The 20,645-nt window shown below is 41.2% G+C and overlaps 2 protein-coding genes across 2 annotated transcripts in view; one reads left to right on the forward strand and one right to left on the reverse strand.

The window, feature by feature from the left end:
* Shoc1 (shortage in chiasmata 1) overlaps nucleotides 1–6,826 on the forward strand; it is an 85,053-nt gene extending 78,227 nt beyond the window's left edge. The window contains exons 26-27 of the mRNA XM_063254241.1: nucleotides 1,630–2,590; nucleotides 6,671–6,826. Coding sequence (XP_063110311.1) covers nucleotides 1,630–2,590; nucleotides 6,671–6,771 — 1,062 coding nt within the window. The 3' untranslated portion in view covers nucleotides 6,772–6,826. The remainder of the gene's footprint in view (nucleotides 1–1,629; nucleotides 2,591–6,670) is intronic.
* A 6,996-nt stretch (nucleotides 6,827–13,822) lies between these two features.
* On the reverse strand, nucleotides 13,823–20,412 carry Gng10 (G protein subunit gamma 10). The gene is made up of 3 exons (XM_063260846.1): nucleotides 20,255–20,412; nucleotides 15,866–15,996; nucleotides 13,823–14,774 (listed from the first exon to the last, which is right to left on the reverse strand). Exons 1-2 carry the CDS (start codon nucleotides 20,333–20,335, stop codon nucleotides 15,871–15,873), a joined length of 207 nt encoding a protein of 68 aa, XP_063116916.1. The 5' UTR covers nucleotides 20,336–20,412; the 3' UTR covers nucleotides 13,823–14,774; nucleotides 15,866–15,870.
* Nucleotides 20,413–20,645: the final 233 nt, after the last annotated feature.

A 20,645-nucleotide genomic window follows, 5' to 3' on the forward strand; every position in this document is an offset into this window, starting at 1 on the left:
TCTAGAAGTCTTTCAATGGAGTTTTGGGGGTCTTCTATGTAGAGTATCCTGTCACATGCAAATGATAGTTTAACCTCCTTTCCTATCCTTATTCCTTTTATTGCTCTTTCTTGTCTAGTTGCTCTGGCAAATATTGAATAGGAGTGATTATAGTGCACAGCCTTGTCTTATTCCTGATTTTATAGTAAAAGCTTTCAGTTTTTGACCATTTAATATGATGCTGGCTGTTGGTTTGTCATAGATGGCTTTCATAAGATTGAGATAAGCAGGCCAGGGATATAGCTCAGTGGCACAAGCACCTACCTGGCAAGCACAAAATCTTGAGTTTGATTCCTGGCACTAAAAACAAACAAACAAACAAAAACAGAAAATTGCAAGATTGTGATAAGGACTGTCTTGGTTATTTTTCTCTTGGTGAGACAAAAATACCTTACACCCAAAATTAGGGAAGGAAAAGTTCATTTATCTCACAGGGTTTTTTTTTGTTTTTTGTTTTTTGTTTTGTTTGTTTGTTTTTTGAGGTTTCAGTCCATACTTAGTTGGCTAAGTATGGCAGGCATTCATGGCGACAACAAACAGCAAGAGCAACGAATAGGGCAAGAGTGAAAAAACCACGCCTTCTTTCCTCTCTTATATTGTGTGCCAGCTCTACCCCTGGGCGGGCACAGCACTAGACAATGAACCAATCACAAACACTAGATTCACCTGCCTCCATGACTATATGAGGTTTGGGGGGCCACCTAGACACAAACCATTACAAAGACCATCTATTTCCCATTTTTGGTAGGGTTTTTATCGTGAGTGGGTGTTGGACTTTGTCAGATGCTTTTTCTGCATCTATTGAGATGATCATGTGATTTGTGTCTTTGGTTCTGTTAATATGGTGTATTACATTAATTGATTTGCATATGTTGAACCTCTGAGTAGATATTTTTAACACAAGACTTTCAAAATAAAAGTATCCAATTTTGTTTTGGACATAATTTACTTGAATTAAATTTCGTGTAGGTTTCTTGTTACCTGTCAATCATATTACACATTTTTTAACCTTTATATAGATAATTCAGTACAGTTTATCATATTTTAAATCATTTTTAAATAGTATTATATCTATAAATATTAAATTACATATCATATTCATATTTATTTAAATGTTCTTTTTCAAAATGCCTAGGGCTGGGGATATAGCTCAGTGGCACAGCACTTGCCTGTCAGGCACAAGGTTGTGAGTTCAATCTCTGGTATCAAAAAAAATGTAATCCAAAATGCCTGATATCCTTCATTATAGCAATAAAGAGAACCTTAGCCTTCTTGGGTAATGTTTTTAAATACTTATCAAGGAAATACAATTCACATGTAACCAAAACTGTTGTATTTGCTGTGAATTTAACACTGCTCTAAAGAATGAAGTTTAAAAGTTCTATTATAAGTGATTAGGAAATAGATACAAATTATATTAAGTTTTTCTTTAATGGAACCTAATAATTTTATGTCATTAATATGAATCACTGTAGTCTATACACAGACTACTTATAGTTGACTTCTTTTCATACAGATAAGCATCATTGTTTATATTTACTAGGCTGTTGTTCATATTATGTTGTATTGATTAATTTTTAAATTTTTTAGCATTTTTGTAGCATCACTTCTTTATTCAAGATTAGTTCTTCCTCCATCACAAAATCACCTCAAATTTTATCACCTCGGGAAGAAAAGAATCAGACTCATACCTTTATTTCTCAGAGTTTTGGCTCTTCAGACTCTGTCATTCAAGAAAATAATGACTATTACTCATACTCAGACATAGGAGAAACAGAACAGGAAAACACAAACACCACTGCAAATTATAACTCTTCTTTCATGGAACTAGGAAAAATGCAGAGCATGTTACCATCTATGTCTTCTTACAATCAGACCAACTATCAGAAAGACTCCTATTGTAGCCCTAACATAGCGCAGAACAGTCCTTTTTTAATTAATATGAAATCAAAGAAAGCAGCTTGTAACTCTTTTCCAAGCCAGAATGATTCAGAGTCAGATGTTTTTTCTTTGGGCCTAGCACAAATAAATTGTGAAACCATAAGATCACCAGCTGACACTCAGAGAAGAACTGGCCCAAATTTTATAAATTACCAGAAAAAGGGAGCACATGAAGCAAAAAGAATTACAAATAAACAAGTATCTGCTCCTGTTTTTTCACTAGAAGGTTCTCAATCGCCTATTTATTGGAACTTTACGGAAAATGTATGTGGAAAACAGAATCACTCACTCAACTTAAAATATGGAGTGGAGCAGACTACCAATGACAAATGGTACTCTCAGACAGATAGTTTGTTCACTAATCAGCAAACATATTCATCACGTGAATTAGAAGGCTTCACGAATGAAAGTTCAAATGATAAGACTAAAAAGACTGTCTGGGGAGAACTACCATCTGCTCCCAGTTTGGATTTATTCTGTGCTTCTGATTGTGATGCAAATAAAAAAGAATTAGACAGCTTTTATTTCTACCAAAGAGCTGAAAAATGTTTAGGACAGAAGAGGCACCCTGAATCTGCATCCAACTCGGGAGACAACGAACCATTAACAGGTAACACTGCCTAATGGTTGATCAAGCTTTCGGTTTTATTTTAAAAAACAGAACATCTCCAAAATAGTTTATTTTGATTACTATTCTTAAGTCTGCAATAACTTTTGCATCAAAGAGAACAATGAAAACTTTCTGGTCTAAGAAAATAAATTCAAAAAATATACATCATATTCTTATAATTCTAAGTGAACTAAACATTCCGTTTAAGAAGTTGTTAAAAATATCTGGGCATAGTGGTGGACACCTGTGATCCTAGCACCCTGGGAGGCTGACAGGAGGACTGCAAATTAGAGCTTAGCCTGGGAAGTTTAGAAATTTAGGGAACCTGTCTCAAAATATTTTTTAAAAAATAAAGAGTTGGGAATATAGCTCAGTGCAGAGGCCCTCAGTTCAAGTCCCAGTACAGGAGGAAACAAGAAGTTTAAAATAAAAGCAGAACAAATCTAAATAAAGCAGAAAACTAAGTCAGCATAAATCAGACAAAACAGTGAGTTATATAACCTCTTTGTAGAGTATATATATATTTAATTGGTCAACATTTAAGAGCTTATTTTGTGCTAGGCACAATTCTAAACCCTTTATGTAGCTCAGTAATTTAACAATTCTATTAAATAGGCACTACGATTATAAACCACTATGTTAGGTAGAAATATTGTAGGCAGTCAGTGACAGCCTTTGAGGGAGTCAGTGCAGAGAACACATTACAGCTGTGGCTGGAGGTGCATTCATTGAAGGCCAGGCCTCAAGATAAAGATGGAATGACTGGGCCTACATGTCTCCCCAAGGGGTAAGCAGTATGCTATAATTGATATCGCCTGGTCCAATAAAATACAGCTAGACATCAGCCCCAGGTGGGTGACCAGGCCCTACTGGCTCATCTCTTCCAAAACAGGACCCTGTTCCTTCCAGGCACACTTGCTACCTGACTAGCCTCCCCATTGGATCAATGTTACCTAAGCAGCTATGCTTGTAATCATATTGCTTGATTGTAGTTTTGTCCCTACCTTGTGATTTTGCACCCACCTCATGATTTTGTTCTATAAAACTTCCTCTGGAAAGTGAGCTCCTTGGCAACCTAGGGCCCCCTCCTGTCTCTCAGGAGCTGTCTCTCCCTCAATAATAAAGCTTCCTACACTTAACCTCCCTTGTTCCTCGGAACTCATTCTTTGATTTTGGGAACCCAAACTCGGTGTATCTGACATCGAGCAGGGTGGGAGTTAGAATATTTCCTTTGTATCATTTGGCGGTCCTATGTCACTACCATGACTACACTTTGATGGATGTTTTCACTCTGAAGTCTGAACATTTTATCATATCAGCTTCTAAAAGGGAAATTTTATACTCTCATCTCTAGGAATTCTGTCTTTTCTATGTCGTTTCTTACTGCATTGGCCCAAGAAACTAAAACAAAACATTAAGTTCTCATGGCCACACAGTGTGGTCTTTGCATCATGGAGGAAGTGGGGAGGGGACAGAAGATTGAGCTTTAAATCTTCTGTTCCACACAGGACTCTTCTAAGAGCGGAGGGGCTGGGGAAATCTTGTATTCTTTGTTTCATTAGAAGAGGGCTTCTCAAGCTGTATGAGCCCCTGGACTCACAAACTTGGACTTTTCCCATTTAATAGCTGTAATTACTGATATTAGTGGGAGATGTTCTATCCCTAGTTTTGTGAGAACTTTATGAGGTGAAAGGTGAATTATATCTAAACTTCCTTTTAGTATTCATGGGGGAAAATCAAATATGCCTTCTCCATTGACCTATTGATGTCAAGTTTTATACTTTATTGGTTTACTAATATTAAATAATCATTACCTTTTTAAATAAAGCTAATTATTTTTCAAAAAATTATAATCATATTATTTATACAAGGTAATAGATTTCACACATGCATATCAGTGCTTTATAAATATGGATACTTATATTTATGATTTTTAACAACATATTCTAAGGTTTTTTCGAATTAAACTGTTATTTTACTTATGCCAATAGGATTCTTTAATGTTGATTTTTTTTAAAAAAACTATTGTTATTTTAATTTAACTGCATCTTGGTCAATTTATCATTTATTCCTTCCATTTATCCATGATGACTCTGTCTGCCTTAGCAAAAATGTTGTGAATTTTGTTACACTCTTAAATATTTTCATCTATGAACTTATTTGGGATATTTTGTATTAGTTAACTTGGGATTTGTGGATGTTTTATAAACTGAATTATATGGGTAATAATATATGGATACCCATATAAACGATGTATAAATATACAATAAATAGGAATTAAGATAAATTCCCTTGATGGGAAAGCTTCCGGGAAAATATAGAAAAAGAAATTAAAATGGTTCTAGAAATTTTAGAAGTCACCGTGGAAGACTGATATCTAGAAAACAACACAGGTCCTATCAAGTTAGTAGCTTGAAATTAACCATGCTGAAGGGGCTGGGGATTTAGCTCAGCGGCATAAGCGCCTACCTTGCAAGCAGGCAGTTGTGAGTTTGATCCCTGGTACCGATAAAAACAAAAACTACAAAAAAAAAAAAAAAAAAAGAAATTAACCATGCTGAAAGTCTGTATACTACAAAAATTGACAACCACTACAGATCAAGCTTTTACCTCTCACCCCACACCACCCTGAAAGCTGGTTGTTGGTCAGTGCCAGCCCAGGCTGTCCCATAGCTTCACAGTGAGGGACCAGTACCCTATTGTCATTAACATTCCTGGTCATTATTCATGTGTGTAAATATACTCCTTAATTAGATTTTAAAACCTCTTTTCCAGGGGCTGGGGATATAGCTCAGCAGCATAAGCACCTGCCTTGCGAGCGCGTGGTTGTGAGTTTGATCCCCAGTACCAAAAGGAAAAAATAAAATAAAATAAAACAAAATACTACATCTTAAAAAAAAATCTCTTTTCCACACACGGATTTACAGACTGATTTCAGAACACATTTCTGGAATTATGTCTTCAGTGAATATGATCTTCACAGATTAGAGGCTGTTGGTGAGAAGACCAGCTGAAGTGAAACAGAATGGAAAAGGGGGCTCCTGGGGAGTAGTTCGGTGGTGAGTGCCTGTCCAGCATGGGCAAGTGCAAAGGAAAAGAAAGAAACATGGAATTCCATATGCTCATGGAATTCCTAGTGCTCTGCATTCAGTCCCAGGACTAGGAAAAAAGAGTGGGGATGGGAAGTGCAAAGGAAGAGAAACATGGAATTCCATGTGCTCTCATCATGCAGATGTACTCAGAAGGCAGAGACCAGGGGGTATGTCATTGTTTGAGGTTTTAAATCAATGTGGGTGGGCCGCTAACTTTTATTCAGTTAATGAAGATATACAGGAAACCTTGAAGAATCAGAAAGCTCTGCCTAAACTCCTCAAACCATTTCAGATGGTTTTACTTAAAAATATTAGAACGCTAAGTGATCTTAGAGTTTTCTGATGAAACAGAGAAGCAAAAAGTACAAAAAGAAAAGAACAGGTTTATTGAGGATGGGGAAAGGAGCACACAGCCCATGGTGTTGAGCTGTCTCCTTTGACTGGACACAGAGAGGCAGAGGGTTGTATGACCTCTGATCAGAAGTGGCACATGGGCAGACACTGATGATGTGTGAGGAACCGATTGGAATTTTCTTATCGTGCAAACAGGAAGAAGAGTTGCAATTAGGGCTGAAGAAGGACAAAGTGGCAGGCGTTCTGCTTTGGCCTTCCACCATGTCAGACCACCACCATAACTGCACAGTAATTTATACCAGGGCAAGCACCTTTCACTTAGAGATCATATACGAGTATAATTTTACAGAAGAGGAAGTTGAAATCCAGGGAGATTTACTATTTGCACAAAGCATATGTATACTAATTTTTAATACTGGGCCATTAGGTATGGCTGTATTTATGTTAAAATGTAATTTTTAATCATTGTTATTTTAAAATAATAAAATTCTAAAAATCATTGTTATTTACCTCAGTTTGGAATTTCTACCTTTCAATAGGTTATGTTGAGACAGGGCCCTTTTGAGTAGCTGCAAAACAGTAGCTACTTTAGTAGCGTATGTAACAAATGGTTTTCCTCTTTCTCTTTTAACAGGCGCAATGTGCTCACAACTACCACAACTCAAAAAACGACGTCTAATGTATGAAAAAGTCCCTGGAAGAGCTGATGGACAAACTCGGCTAAGATTTGTTTGAAAGAGGGAAAGAATAACATTTTATGCCATATTCACTGCTTTTCACAATAATCCAGTAACAAAATTGGATTTTCTTACACATTAAAGAAAATGCAATCATTTTCACATGTTCTCAGTATTTCTGTATTAAATTTTGATGATATATATTCTGTGCTATAGCATGAATCTTTGTAAATGAAATATTTTGATTTTATCAGTTAGCTTAATTATCAGATTCAAAATGTCTTCCAGGGCTAGGGGTTTAGCTCAGCTGCATAAGCCCTTGCCTGGCAAGCATGATGTCCTGAGTTTGATCCCAGGCATTAAAAAAAAAGAGAGTCAATATTCCAACACCAAAATTACAGAACTTACAATTACAGAAATTACAGAACTTCCAATTTTTAGCAGTTTTCCAAAAACAAAATTTAGAAACAAATGACTAAGGAAATATTTGCAACCTAAAATTATAGGGGGAAAGTTTACATTCTTAATATACAAAAAGTTCCTATAAAATGATGACAGCGTCATAGAAGAATGGACAAAATATTTGAGTACCTATTTCTCAGAGGAAACAAAAAGAGCCCAAAAACATTTGAAGCAGTATCCATCTTCATTACTTATTAGGCAAACACAAATTAAAACAGTGACTGTTTTTTCCTCTTGTCATCCTGGCAAAATTTTTAGAATTCTAACTATTCCGGAGCAGCATATGGGAGAAAAGAATAATTTCTTATATTGTTAGTATAAACTTTTTGGAGTACAGTTTGTAAAACATCTAAGATGAAAAATCTACCTAGATTTTGACTCAGAAATTATATGTTTAGGATTCTGCATTAAATATCTAACTACAAAATAAAATGTTATTAATGTAATTTGTAATAGGTAAAAATTATAAATCAAAATGCTGTTAGGTGGGGGAATAGGTAAGAAATTTAGACTACAGAAGACCATGAAAGCATTATGAAGAAAGTAAATCTGTATGTTCTAACAAGATGCCCATAACATAGTGGGGGGGGGGGGATACTATATAAAGAATATTGCATGATGTCATTTTTAAAGACACCTTTGAAAATTCAAATTGGTTCCAAAATGATAGGTATATTAGGGAACAATTCGAACATACTTGAATCTCACATTTTCTAGTGTATGATTTTGTTCACAAACACTAAGGGAATTCAAAGAGTGTATCCAGCTAAAGACACTGGGTAGAAATCCACAAAACATGCGCAGCGCACCTCATAGGGTGGCCGAGCCACACTCGGTGTACCACTACCCGCCTTTCTGTCTTCTAAGGGAAGTGGCCTCGCAGTTTCTCTGACTCCTTCCACCCCGACAGTAACGAGTCCCAACTTGGCTGAGAAGTTTTGCAGCCTGTCCTTTCTTACATTGCCTTCCTTTCCTCTCAGTTCTGTACTGTGTCCCTCTCTTTAGTCTCTTCTTTTCTCTGTTTTGTTCTTTTCCTTGAGCAGAAAGGATTGTATGCACAGGAGTGAAGCAGGCTGGCCATTTGCAGAGCTGAGCCCAGCAAACGGACAGTGGGAGTTAGGATGAGGACAGACGCAAAGGTTGTCACCCATCACACTCACAGATGTACAGTACTGGGAAGGTACAGACATAGTTTAGGTGTTGGACAGAAGAAGAGGTGGTCTCGGGGATGACATCAAGGCTTCTGGTCTGAGAAGCTAGAATGATGCAGCATTTTACAGATCTGGGGAGACTGTGAGCAGACTTCAGAGAGGGGACCAGGAGCTGATTGTAGCTAAGTCTGAAATTCCCGCTGGACCTCTAAGTGGAGATACCAAGTGGGTATTTGTATTACAACTCAAGTTCAATGAAATGTAAAAATTGGGAAAAACAAATTTCAGGGACCTTCTACATAGGTGGTATTGAAAGCCATGAAACTATGTAAAATTACCAAAATAGGCTGGGTGTGGTGGTGCACACCTATAATCCCATAATTTGGGAGGCTGAAGCAGGTGGGTTGATGCAAGTTTGAGGCAGCCTGGGCTATGCAGTGTATTCTAGGCCAACCTGAACTGCATAGTGAAACCTTGTCCCAAAAAGAAAAAAAGATTACAAGGTAGTAAATATGGATCTTAAAAATAAAGACAAAATTCAAACACTAAGATCTGAGACAACACTAGGATGTGTTGGAAAAAGGAAAGACAGAAGGAGCAAGTGGTGGGGTAGGAGAATGTGATGGTCACGGAAGCCAGATGAAGATGTCTCCAGGAGAGATCAACTGTGTCAACAGCTACTGAAGATCACATGAGAGAAGCAAAAAGAATAAGCCATTAGAATCCAAGTGGAGCTCCTTGGTGATCCTGAGCAAAGCAGTGTTTGAAAGAATAGTGAGTGAAAGTCTTATAGATTCAAGAAAGCCCAGCAAATCTGGAATGGGAGTACATGTCCACAATCCAGGAACTCAGCAGGCTGAGGCAGGAGGATCACAAGTGTGAGGCCAGCCTGGGCAAACTGGCAAGACTCTGTCTCAAAGTAAAAAAAGGTTGGTGATGCAGCTCACCTGGAGAGCATCCCTGAGTTCCATCCCAAATATGGTGAGAGACACAGAGAGAGAGACAGAGAGAGAGAGAGAAGGAAGGAAGGAAGGGAGGGAGGGAGGGAGAGAGGGAGGGAGGGAGGAAGAAATAGGGAAGCAGAAAACAGGAGGTGAGAGGGCTGGGGATTTAGCTCAGTGGCATAAGCGCCTGCCTTGCAAGCGCGCAGTCATGAGTTTGACCCCTGGTACTGATGAGTTTGACCCCTGGTACTGATTAAAAAAACACAAAAACCAGGTGAGAATAGACAACTCTTACAGAGCTTTTGTTGTCTGTAGAAAAGTGATGAAATATAGCTAGAGGAAGAAGTCAACAGAGGCAATTTTTACGATAGGGGTTCTTACCCACTTGTGCAGGCTGACAGGGAAAATCCAGTTGAGGGAGAAAAGCTGATGGAGGTGAGAGAAAGAGGGAAAAGAAAGAAAGAGGCAGATGTGGTCGGAGATCACGGACAGTCTCTTCTGATTGCACTTGTTTCTTCCTCTGAATTTTTCTATTTTCTGTATCAGTCAGCATTTGGTAAAAAGTAAAGGATTTATTAAATTGTGAGAACTGGTTAAAAATTCTATGGAGGACTGTTAGCTTTGTATCTGGTGTTGAATCTGCAATCACTTTAGGTCAGCAGAAAGGAAACACAGAAGCAAAATGAGGAAGAACAGGATAGATGGAAACTTGCCAACATGAACCAGAACTCACAAGGAAAACACAGAACCCATGTCGGTGTCTCGTTAGTGCGGAAGCCAAGGCTGAGCACGGAGGAGCAGGCATTGTGCTCTGAGGAGAAAGGAGTTAGGAAATAGTCACCTAAGAGGTGCAGGCAGTGGATCTGGGACACAGAGTACATGTTTGCCTTATTAAGCGTCCTCTAAAGTTAGGGACCATGACATTTAGTGAGGTCACAGATGAGGCTGGGGCACCGTGCAGAGTATTTGTCCAGCATGCACAAGGCCCTGAGTTCAATTTCCAACACTAAGGGGAAAAAAAGTCGCAAATAGAAAGCAGGGCTCCCAGGGAAAAGGAAGAGAACATTAGGCAGATCCGCATTTAAGAGGGTGTGGCTCAGCCAACAGGGGTCTGGAAGCAAAAGTGAGCTGGGCAGGGAGTGAATGCTAACCGGTTAAGGATGGTGAATGGGACACAAGGCACACGCTGTGGTCAGCTGAGCTATGCACACAGCCTTCTGCACCACTTTCTGTAAACCATGCTTAAGCCTCTGAGGCCGAACCTGAATTCCGTGTTGAGTTTCTCCCTACCACGGTGGCCTTCAGTGACGGGGTTGCTGCTTAGGCGCCAGAAACAGGAGAACATTCAAGGATCTCTCACACCTGGCTGTAGCCAGTGGTTACCAGCTCCCTTGCACTAGCACTTTCCTTCCCTCCCCCTCCCCTTTCCTCCCATTGCCTTCCCCTCTTCTCCTCTCCCCTCCTCTCTCTGTCTCTCCCCTCCTCTCCTTCTGTCCTCTCTGGACCAGTGCCTGCTCTCTCCAAGATCCATTGATAAGAAGTGCTGAATGCATTTCCTATTGTGGGGCTTCAGTGAACCCCCAGCCAGATTTTCTGCAGGACAAGGTCAGGCTCCTGTCCTGTGACAGAACAACTCTCATCAGAGAGGAGAAACACACACCGCAGCAGGTCACGGAGACCACCCTGCTTCCTGCTACTCAAGATTAGGGGCCAGAGGTGAGGTTTGTCCAGCTTGGACAGTTAGAGGCCATTACTTCTCAGATCATCTCAGTAATGTGACAGGTTCCGGGTTGTTTCTAGCGTCCCATGCCTCAGTCACTGCACTTGGTGTCTTCGGGATGTCAGCCCTTATCACTCATGCATACGTCATGTTTGTTTCTGTGTTTTGCTTTCTTACTTGATTTGTAATGATCATTATAAAAGCATTTAATTGCTTTTTAAATACTAGTACAAATAATATAGTTGAGTATGTATATATTTCTTCTTTGACTTCTGCTGTCTTTAGGAAGCTTCTTTTTACCCTAAAGTTATATATACTATTCTCTTTTTAATGCTTTAATCTTTCTTTAATCCATTTGTAATGGGAGGGAATGTTCACATTTTATTTCCATTTATAAGTAAACATCAATTGCTTTTGGAGAGAATCATGTCTAGTGTAAAATGATTGCCAGACTTGATTATCTCTAAGATTTTAGCTCAGAAACAACTCTGCTTTTCTCTGAATGTAATTGATTAGTGGCCAAGATTAGATCCATACAGTATGAAAGCAAGTTAAGCAAGTCAAAAATCCTCAAGTTAAGACTGAACCAAATCAAAATGAAAATGATAAGCCAGTATTCTAAGTAGGGAAGTCCAGTAAGGGAAGGGAAGGAACACAGACCCAACAGCTGAGGCTGAACCAACAAGCCCATGAGTCAGGGACTGCTGGCTGCTTACCGAACTCAGTTCCTCTTCTTGTGTAAATTTTTATAGAGGATAAAACTTCTATTTCTTCCAAATGGAATGCCAATGTCAACACCATTTATTAAAAAGCACTGCTTCCCACTGAATAGAAGAGAAGGAGAGTCTATTTCTGAAGTGTCATGATTCTATCATTTGCCTATTCCTACACCACAATCACACACTTTACATTAGGTTTTTTGTTTTTAAATTTTTGTTTAAAATCATATTGTTTTCATTTGTTAGCTCCAAAGTTTTAATATCCAAGGAGGCAAGCTTCATCCTCCTGTTTTTACACACACACATGGTGGGGGGGGGGGTGTTAAAAAACTATTCTTGGACAGTTCATTTTCCCTGTGAACATGAAGATATTTTAACTAGTTTCTTTCAAAAACTAAGATAGGACTGGCACTAAGCTTATATATTTAAATGAAATGGCTTAAAGCGCTGCAGTTTGATGTATCCGTTAATTTAGACTCTGTTCCATGCACAGTAGGAAAGCGCTCCTTCTGCCCCCCACCCTGAGACTTGCTAAGCTGCCCACACTGGCCTCCTACCCCTGGGCCCAAGGGACCTCTCGGCCTGTGTCTCCCATAGCTCCCAAGTAGCTGGAACCACAGGCGGGCACTGTCTTGGACCAAAACCTTTTTTTCCCCTGACTTTTGGGCTTTTCCTAAAATTATTCCAAGTATTGTTACAGTCCCATCATGAAAGTGGAAAGGCAGTGTAGTTTCCATTTTCATTTTTAAATAATTACTGCTAGTAGAGAGAATGTTTTTTACTTTTTGTATGTATTTTTATCCAGTCAGCCTCCCAAACTGTATACAAATTCATGTGTTCTTTCTACTTGAGTCTCATGAGTTTCTAAAGTGTACTTACACAGTACAGATATCATTTCCTCTAAAATGATTACACCAAACCAGGTGTGGTGACACACATCCATAATCCCAGCTACTCCAGAGGCTGAGGCAGGAGGACCACACATTGAGGCCAATTTGGGTAACTATAACAAGAATTTGTGTCCAAAAAAAAAAAAAAAGCTTAAACCACTCCATCTTTTCATTTTTACCTTGAGAAGTCGTGGAAAGCCATGGTGACCACCAGTGGTAATTAAAGATGTTCCTGCCTTGTGCCTTTGTGCCTGATAATGCGGAATGCTGCAACATTTCACTGCGTAGTAAGTCTGTTGATTTTGATGAATCGTCTTTATCACTTCTAGTTTTTTTTTAATTGTTTCACTAATTTCTTAATTTTTACTCAGAATAGATACTGAATTTTTATCAGATAAACTTTCTGGCACAGATTCCTTTCTTTACACTATTTCTATAATAAATTACACTGAAAGATTCCTTATGTTAAAGGAGCTGGGCTGAGCGCTATTTTTCTAAATATACTACTGAATTCAATTTGCTTCTATTTAGGATATTTACATCTATAATCATAAGGCAGATTGTCTTCCTGAACCATCTGATCAGATTTTTGTGGAAAGACAAAGTAGCATCAATGGGAAGTTTTGTTTTTAATGGGGATTTTGAAAAATGCTTATTGTTAAGATGGAGAATCGAATTGTTTAAATACTGAAAGAAAAGACAAACTAGATGAAGATAAATGAGAAAAAGGATAACTGATGGGAAAAATTATAAAGAAGACAAAGGGGCTGGGGATTTAGCTCAGTGGCATAAGCGCCTGCCTTGCAAGCAGGCACGTGAGTTCGATCCTCGGTGCCGATAAAAAAAAAAAAGAGAAAGAAAAAGAAGACAAAATATCTACAGAATGGAAAAGTTATAAAAGTGATACATAAATTATGATCCAATGAAAGGCTTCTAGATCACTTAGATCTGGAAGTTTAGTGGCTAGAAATTCTAATTGCTTCTTTTTTCCGTTATAATACTGTGCATACTCAAAGATATTTCTATCTGTTTATATAGGGTTTTCTACTTCAAATGTTGCCAGCAATTGAGATATTTTCAAGTTATACATGTATCTACTTTGCATGACATTTAATAAAATTCTACAAGGACTTAACTAAAATTTCACCTCCTACTTCCAGCACTCAACCTCACAAGTGAACAGAAATCCATGACACCTTAAATAACCAAATCAGACACAAAAGTTACTGTCATAGAAAATGATGAATTAAGCAGAGACTTTATTCCCAAGCTCCTCAAAGATTATTACAAAGACAAATAAAATGTCTCTCTAAAAGTGTCTCAAATAAAACCAAAGGCACACCATCCAAATAAAACACTTGTGACATCGATTCTTTAGGTTATAATATTTTCATATTAGTTTGAACTATTTGTACTCTTCTATATGTCATCTGCATTTTAAACGATGTTTAAAGACATGAAATGATATATTCTTTAAAAGTGCAACTACAACTATAAAGTAGAAAAATTTAAGAAGAAAGGATCAAATGTGCTTAATACACAAGAGGGGGCAACTTAATACACAACATTAACATTAATCTTTCCAAACAAGTTGGCTAAGGAATGAACATCTCCTAGGTTAGTGTTAAATATAAATCTTCCAATCTCAAAAAATCAAGACACCATTTGACGAGTAAAGGTCTATTTTTCTCCCAGTTAGCATTTTTAATCTTCATTTATTTGGTAATAGTAAATTCATGAGAAAAGAACAAATTTTATTACAGTATAAAAACCTTAGGAACAACAAATTACAGTTTTTTAATAGACAAAAATACTTTGCTTCCTAAAATGTAAACATTCAGTAAATAAAACATGCATGGTGTTCCAGAAATAACAACATCAATAGTTCACTTATGAAAGAGCTGTGTTACTGCTAAGGTTTTTGTTTATCCTAAAATAAAGCACTTCGGTAGAAGAACCAGGCCACTAGTACTTAAAACTCGATTCCTCACTCGTTTTCCTTATTTGAGTAGAAAACCACTAATTTTTGCAGACATTTGGCTATAGGACCTGGCCACGGGAGAGGTGTGAAATGTTTAAAAGTCTTTTGGCGAAAGAAAAGCGTTCTCTTGAGGCTTGGAGGGACTCATTCATCACTCTGTGCTTGAAGGGATTCCACAACGAACTTCTTCCTTACTGGAAAGAGAGTTTGGTTGGTTTTCATCTTATAAAAGTTATTCATAAAATTAACTAGTCGTCATTTCACGGGCATTTTAGTGTTCACAGAGTAGAAATTAAGAAGTTTAATTCAATAAAACATCCAAGCTTCACCACTGGATGTACACCACACCCTTGGAAATCCTTTGTAAAAAGAAAATCACTATGCTAACATAAAACAATTACTTTAATATCCTAAATGTACATTTTTTTCATTAATAGGTACTATTGTACCTAATAGTAGAGTTACTTTTTTTCTTTTTTTTAAATTTTGATTTTCTGAGGCAGGGTCTCACTATATAGTTTAGGCTGGTTTTGCCAGGCAGACATTGTGCTGCTGAGCTACATCTCTGGCCCGACAGTCTGGTTTTGAATTCACCATGTTGTCCAAATTGGCCTTAAACTCGTAGCAATCTTCCTGCCTCAGCCTCTCAAGTGTGCCACCACAACCGGCTACTTCTTTTCCTTTAAATAGGAACAATTTCTTTTTGTAAGTATGTGAAAAAGAACCTAAACAGATTACTTCCTGTTTAACCACCACTTAGAGCACACAATTTGAAATACACTGGTTCTGAAAAACAAATAATCTATGCCCTTTTCCTCTTGAAAAATAATAGTGAAAATGTGAGTAACATTTCAAGACAAAATACTGAAACTTACGGAATTTCTAATATGCCACGTGAGAGGTATTTTCATTTGTTACCAGTTTTTAAAGTTCTTCTAATCTTATTCACACATTCCCCAAGTACTGTAGCTACATTACTTCTTCCAAGGTAAGATTAACGTCAAGAAATTACTACCAGTCAACCCACGTAAAAGGCTCAACTACATTAAAATACTAGTATCTTATGACTTAGCACCAAAGAGAGCTGAGACTCTTCTAATTAGGTGTATGCTACAGGCTGGGTCGCTACACACTAGAGCAGCCCCTCGGGGAAAGGTGTGCATTTTGCTGGTTTTTATCTTAATTCCCCCAAGATTCGCAGATATTCTCACCTCAGTTCCCCAAAGCCTTTGGGAGCTCTGTGACAATGCCTTGGCCCCAGGATGCACAGGGTATCGATACTCACCGTCTTCAGAGTAAAGCACAGGACCTGGGCTCCCGGAAGGGGTTGCTGCCAGCCGGAACACCAACCAGCAGGGCGTCCTTGCAGGCGTTCTGGATGCAGTACTGCTGCAGCTCCGCGGCCGCCTGGGAAACCTGAAACAAAGACGCAGCCACACGCCGAGCGGCTCACAGCCAGATCCACCCAGCGGCAGACATCTGATACCCTGAAAACGACCATGCGACCCGACAGAGGTCACGCTTTCTGCAACCTCCAAGTCTCTTCTGCTGATTCTAGTAACTGAATTCCAGAGGAAAGATTACAGTTTCTGTGAGCTTCAATTTAGGGTGTTTTTGGCTTAGTCACTTAGTCAACAGAAGTCAAAAAAAGCTGCATGTTTGACTCATTTAGATCCTACTTGTGAGACTTCATGGGTAAGGAAGTATCTCAGGCCGGTGTTCCCTGTACAAATTTTCATTATGTAAAACGTGTACTGATAAAAGTCATGTTTATTAAAAGTCAGGTTTGCCATGTGAGCAAACTGCCTTTTTGTTTTTAAGGTTGGGACTTGGGTCCTGGTTCCGTCCCCAGTAGTAAAAACAATAATAATAAAGATGTAGTTCTAGCCAGGCGTGGTGGCACACGCCTGCAATTCCAGCACTTGGGGGAGGCTGAGTCAGGAGGAATACATACTGTGGGTTTGAGGCCAGCCTGAACTGCATAGTGAAACTGTGTCAAAAAGACCAAAAAAAAAGTGTAGTTCCATAAAGGTGCTACCTGGACCCAAATTCAGCTCCATCCCTATCCAAGTGACTTTGGGGCAAATTCCTTAACTTCCCAGTGTCTATTTTCTCTTCTGTAAAGTGTACCAAGTAACAGTACCTCACTTAACTGTTGATGTGAGGATTGAATTAACACACATGAAGCACTTAGCACAGCACCAACGCATAATTACAATAATTTGCAGCAAACGGCAATCACAATCACAATACTTCGCAGTTCTTGCCATCAAGAGATAGCATCTACTTACCCACCTGATAAATCTGGTTCATAAAATATGGCAGGTATAGTGGGCACATTCCAAGTCAAGACTCTGGGAATCTTTGCAGTTACCTTACTTGTGGCAGCTGGAACCCAAGCCTACTGTACCGACCAGCTGGCAGGCAGCTGCCAACCTCTGGACACATGAATGAGCTAAGCCTCCATCTGACAGCAACCTTGGAGAGCCCAGCAAGGTGAGGAGGACAGTTCTGCCGACCTTGGCTCCAACTGTCACCCTAAGAACTGTGAGTTAAATGTTTTTTTTTTTTTTTTGTTTTTTTTTTTTGTCTTTTTCATTTTTATCGGTACTCGGGAATCGAACTCACGACTGCCTGCTTGCAAGGCAGGTGCTTATGCCGCTGAGCTAAATCCCCAGGCTCCCCCCCCCCCCGAGTTAAATGTTTTAAGCCACTAGGTTTTTCTGTAGTTTATGAGGCACCAAAAACTGACATAGTATCATGACTTTTCTTCTTATTCTCCATTTGATGTATATTTCTCCTTGGAAATTTTTCTCACTTCGTATTTTTCTTGATAGTAAAAAGAGATTTCCCGTGAAAACTTACTCATACTGTATAAAAATGGTCCTAACTCCTGTTCAGGCATTCCTATTAGCTTGGATTAATTTATTGCAGCTACGGTTTAGATACGGTTTGAATGTGTCCCCCAGGATGGAAATCGAATTCTCACTGTGATATATATGGAGGGCAGAAACAGAATCTGACTATGGTATTTCCAGGTGGGGCCTGTGGCAGCTGGTTAGGATTAGATAAAGCCATCAGCGAAGGTCCCCCAAGACTGAACTACTGGGGCCTTCCTAAGAAGGGAGAGAGACCAGAAGAAAGACACATGCAACACACACTCCCTGCCGCTTGCTGTGTGACTTCCGGTGCTGCCTTGGGAGCCGCCAGCAGGACAGCTATCAACAGATGCGGCCCCTCAACCTTGGACACAGAGAACCTTGAGCAACAAGAAACTTTTCCTGGCAGTTTACCCAGTGTGTGGGATGCATTCCATTATCAGCAACAGAAAACAGACTAATACAACCATCTCTGTTATAGTTACTACTTCGTTCCTGAAGTGCTGTAGCAATTTAATTATGCCCATGTTGACGATTTGTATCAGGGAACGGGTAAGCTCTGCACAGAACAGGAAGAAGGCTGTTGCCTGGAACCTGGGAGAAACAGAATTAACTGGATTCCAGCCTAGAGAACATGACAGGAAACCCAAGGAGGGTAAGAGTGGTCAGTGTCTCTAGCAGCAAGGGGAGAGGCTGTGGACAAGGAAGGCAAGTCCAGACGTCTACAAGCTGTCCTGCCATGGAGATGAGAGGTCCCACTGGGTGATTATGGGACTCTCTTTGGCTTAGGCCAGGCTCACCCAGCACCTCCTAAGAGACTACTCCAAAGGAGGGGTCCTCAGAGGGACAGCAAGGATTCTAGTCACTAGGAAGCTGTTGCTCCTTATACGATAGGGAAGCGGTGCCTCATTTGTTTGTCAGAGAGCTAGTTTGCCAAACAGAAGACATGCCTGGGCGAGCTAAGAATTCAACACTGACCCTAGAAATGAGGCTGCCTGGACTCTGGGATAAACACTGTCACCTCCCCAAGGTGCTGCCTGACAGAAGCCCAGCCAAGTGCACACGGTCAGACTAGGCTGGCACAAGCACACCCTTAAGGACACTTTTTATCTTATTGCTGGTACTGACTCACTCCAGTTCTCCGAGTCTGTTCCATCATCACTTATGATTATTTTTTAAAATGTCAACCTGGGTTATCTTCCCTCGCATTTCACAGGGGGAGAAGGCATTTGTCACAGTTTTCCTTTCCATTTCAGATCTTGAACTTTTTTCAACAAGTTTCGGTTTTCGATTTCCTCTCCTCAAACAACCTTATCCTCAGTGCCCAGGGCCACAGCGTGACCTGCATGCGGCCCTCTCCCAGAAGTTTACAGCCCGGGATGCTCCTGCACTCTGGGATTCCCGGCCAGTTCCCTTCCCCTCCCCCAGAAGAAAACTTGGCTTCTTATGTCACACAGAAAAATGTCATCATGCAAGTTCTTTAGTCCCTGTCTAGAAACATCTGTTTTTACACAGTTGCCTTCCCGACTCAGAAAAGGATCCTCCAAGCACTCCATTCTCCTTCTCTGCCTGTTTTGACACATTGACCTAAAAATACAGTATGTTTCTTTCCCTCAATCTCAAAATACAGGCTTCCTTTCCCAAGTTTTTTAAAAGGTATTTTCTCTTTAAAACTAGATTTCTGAGCCAGGTATAATAGCACACCGGCAATCCCCATACCTAGGAATTTGTGCCCACCCTAGGCTACATAGCAAATTTCAGGCCCGCCCAGACCACAAAGTGAGACTCTGGTTCAAAAGCAGAAAGGTCAGAAAGAAAGCCTCAAATTGGTATCTTTACAACAAAGTCTGCTGTCTTACTACAATCCAGACTTTGCTTTCACTTCTACACATCACTACAGCCTCTCTGTGCTCTATCCCCAGCCCTGTATCTTGTTTCATAATCTTCCTGTATTATGGGGAGTCATTTTATTTATTGGTGAACTTTTTATTGTTTCTCTTCCCCCATCGGAATCACCCTACTGCCTACACCAGTGCGAGGTGTAAGGATTCCGGGGTCTAGCACAAGGCTGGCCGCTAGCAGGCCTCCACTCAGGTTACCAAATCACTTACACAACCGGCCCTTCTTAGCCATCAGACGAACGGCAGACTTGCTGACCAGCCCCAGATAGCTGAGAGTTCCCCTTCCTTGCCTTCTCTTGCTTCCTCTTCTCCGGGTGATCGCTTTGACTGGTCCCTGTCACAGGCTCTCGTCTCTGCTCTTCCTATAACACTGTTACTGCCAAACCTTTCCTTGTGCAGCCCTGTGCCCTGCGCTTTGGTCCACGCAGCAGACTATCTTCTGGGTGTGGATGCAAAACGGGCTCGTGTCCTCCAGGCCCGTCCCCTGCAATCCATCCAACCACCCTGCCACCGCATGCACCAGAAACCTGAGCATCCTTCCTCCTCCCTCTCTCTCCTTCCTACTCGTCCACCGCCAGGTCCTGCCCGTCGACGGCTCCTCCATCCCTGGACTCCGTCCTCCTGCATCAGTGGCGCCCAGGCCGCCAGCGTGTCGCTTGCATCACTGGTCCCCTGCGCGTCACTGTCCACACAGCCACCACCAGGGGAGTCTCTGGGAGGTGGCGGCCGGGTGGGACCAGGCCACGTCGCGGGACCGGCGGGGCCGGCCTGGTCCTCGGACGCCCGGGCCCGGTTCCGTCCCGCGCGCGCTCCGGGGGCCTCCCGCCGCCCGGCCCGGCCCGCCTGGGCCCCGGGTCGCCGCGGTTCCGCCGGGGCCGGGGCCGCGAGCCTCACCTTGATCCTCTCCACGCTGGCCTCGAGCTTGAGCTGCTCCACCAGGCGCTGCAGGGCGCTCACGCTGGCCCCGGAAGACATGGCGACGGCGGCCGCGGCTCCGGGCTGCTGGGCCGGGGTGGGCTGCGCGGCCGGGCAGGGCCGGCGCCGCCCCGGGGCGGGGAAGCAGCTGCGTGCGCCCCGCCCTGCGCCCGGCCTCGCCCTCTGCGGCCGCCCCGCGAGTCCGGGGCCGTCGGGGTCCGCGCTGCCCCGCCAGGCCTCGGCGCTGTCTGCGGTGGAACCGGGGCGCGGCGCCCCTCTCCGGAGGCACGAGGCCGGGCGAGGGCCGGCTGCGCGGGGAGCAGTGGCCTGGGCAGCAGCGGATGCGCCCCGGGTTAAACCAGAGGACGAC

This window comes from Cavia porcellus, unplaced genomic scaffold (genome assembly GCF_034190915.1).
Source record: "Cavia porcellus strain 051 isolate PalLab524CR breed Dunkin Hartley unplaced genomic scaffold, mCavPor4.1 scaffold_1, whole genome shotgun sequence".
NCBI classification, from domain to species: domain Eukaryota; kingdom Metazoa; phylum Chordata; class Mammalia; order Rodentia; family Caviidae; genus Cavia; species Cavia porcellus.

What these genes read in the sequence shown, in the direction of transcription:
- Gng10 (XM_063260846.1), bottom strand. Translation starts at nt 20,335, where the DNA reads ATGTCTTCCGGGGCCAGCGTGAGCGCCCTGCAGCGCCTGGTGGAGCAG. An exon ending in CCAGCGTGGAGAGGATCAAG is followed by an intron (nt 15,997 to 20,254) that starts GTGAGGCTCGCG and finishes TCTTTGTTTCAG; the next exon opens with GTTTCCCAGGCGGCCGCGGA.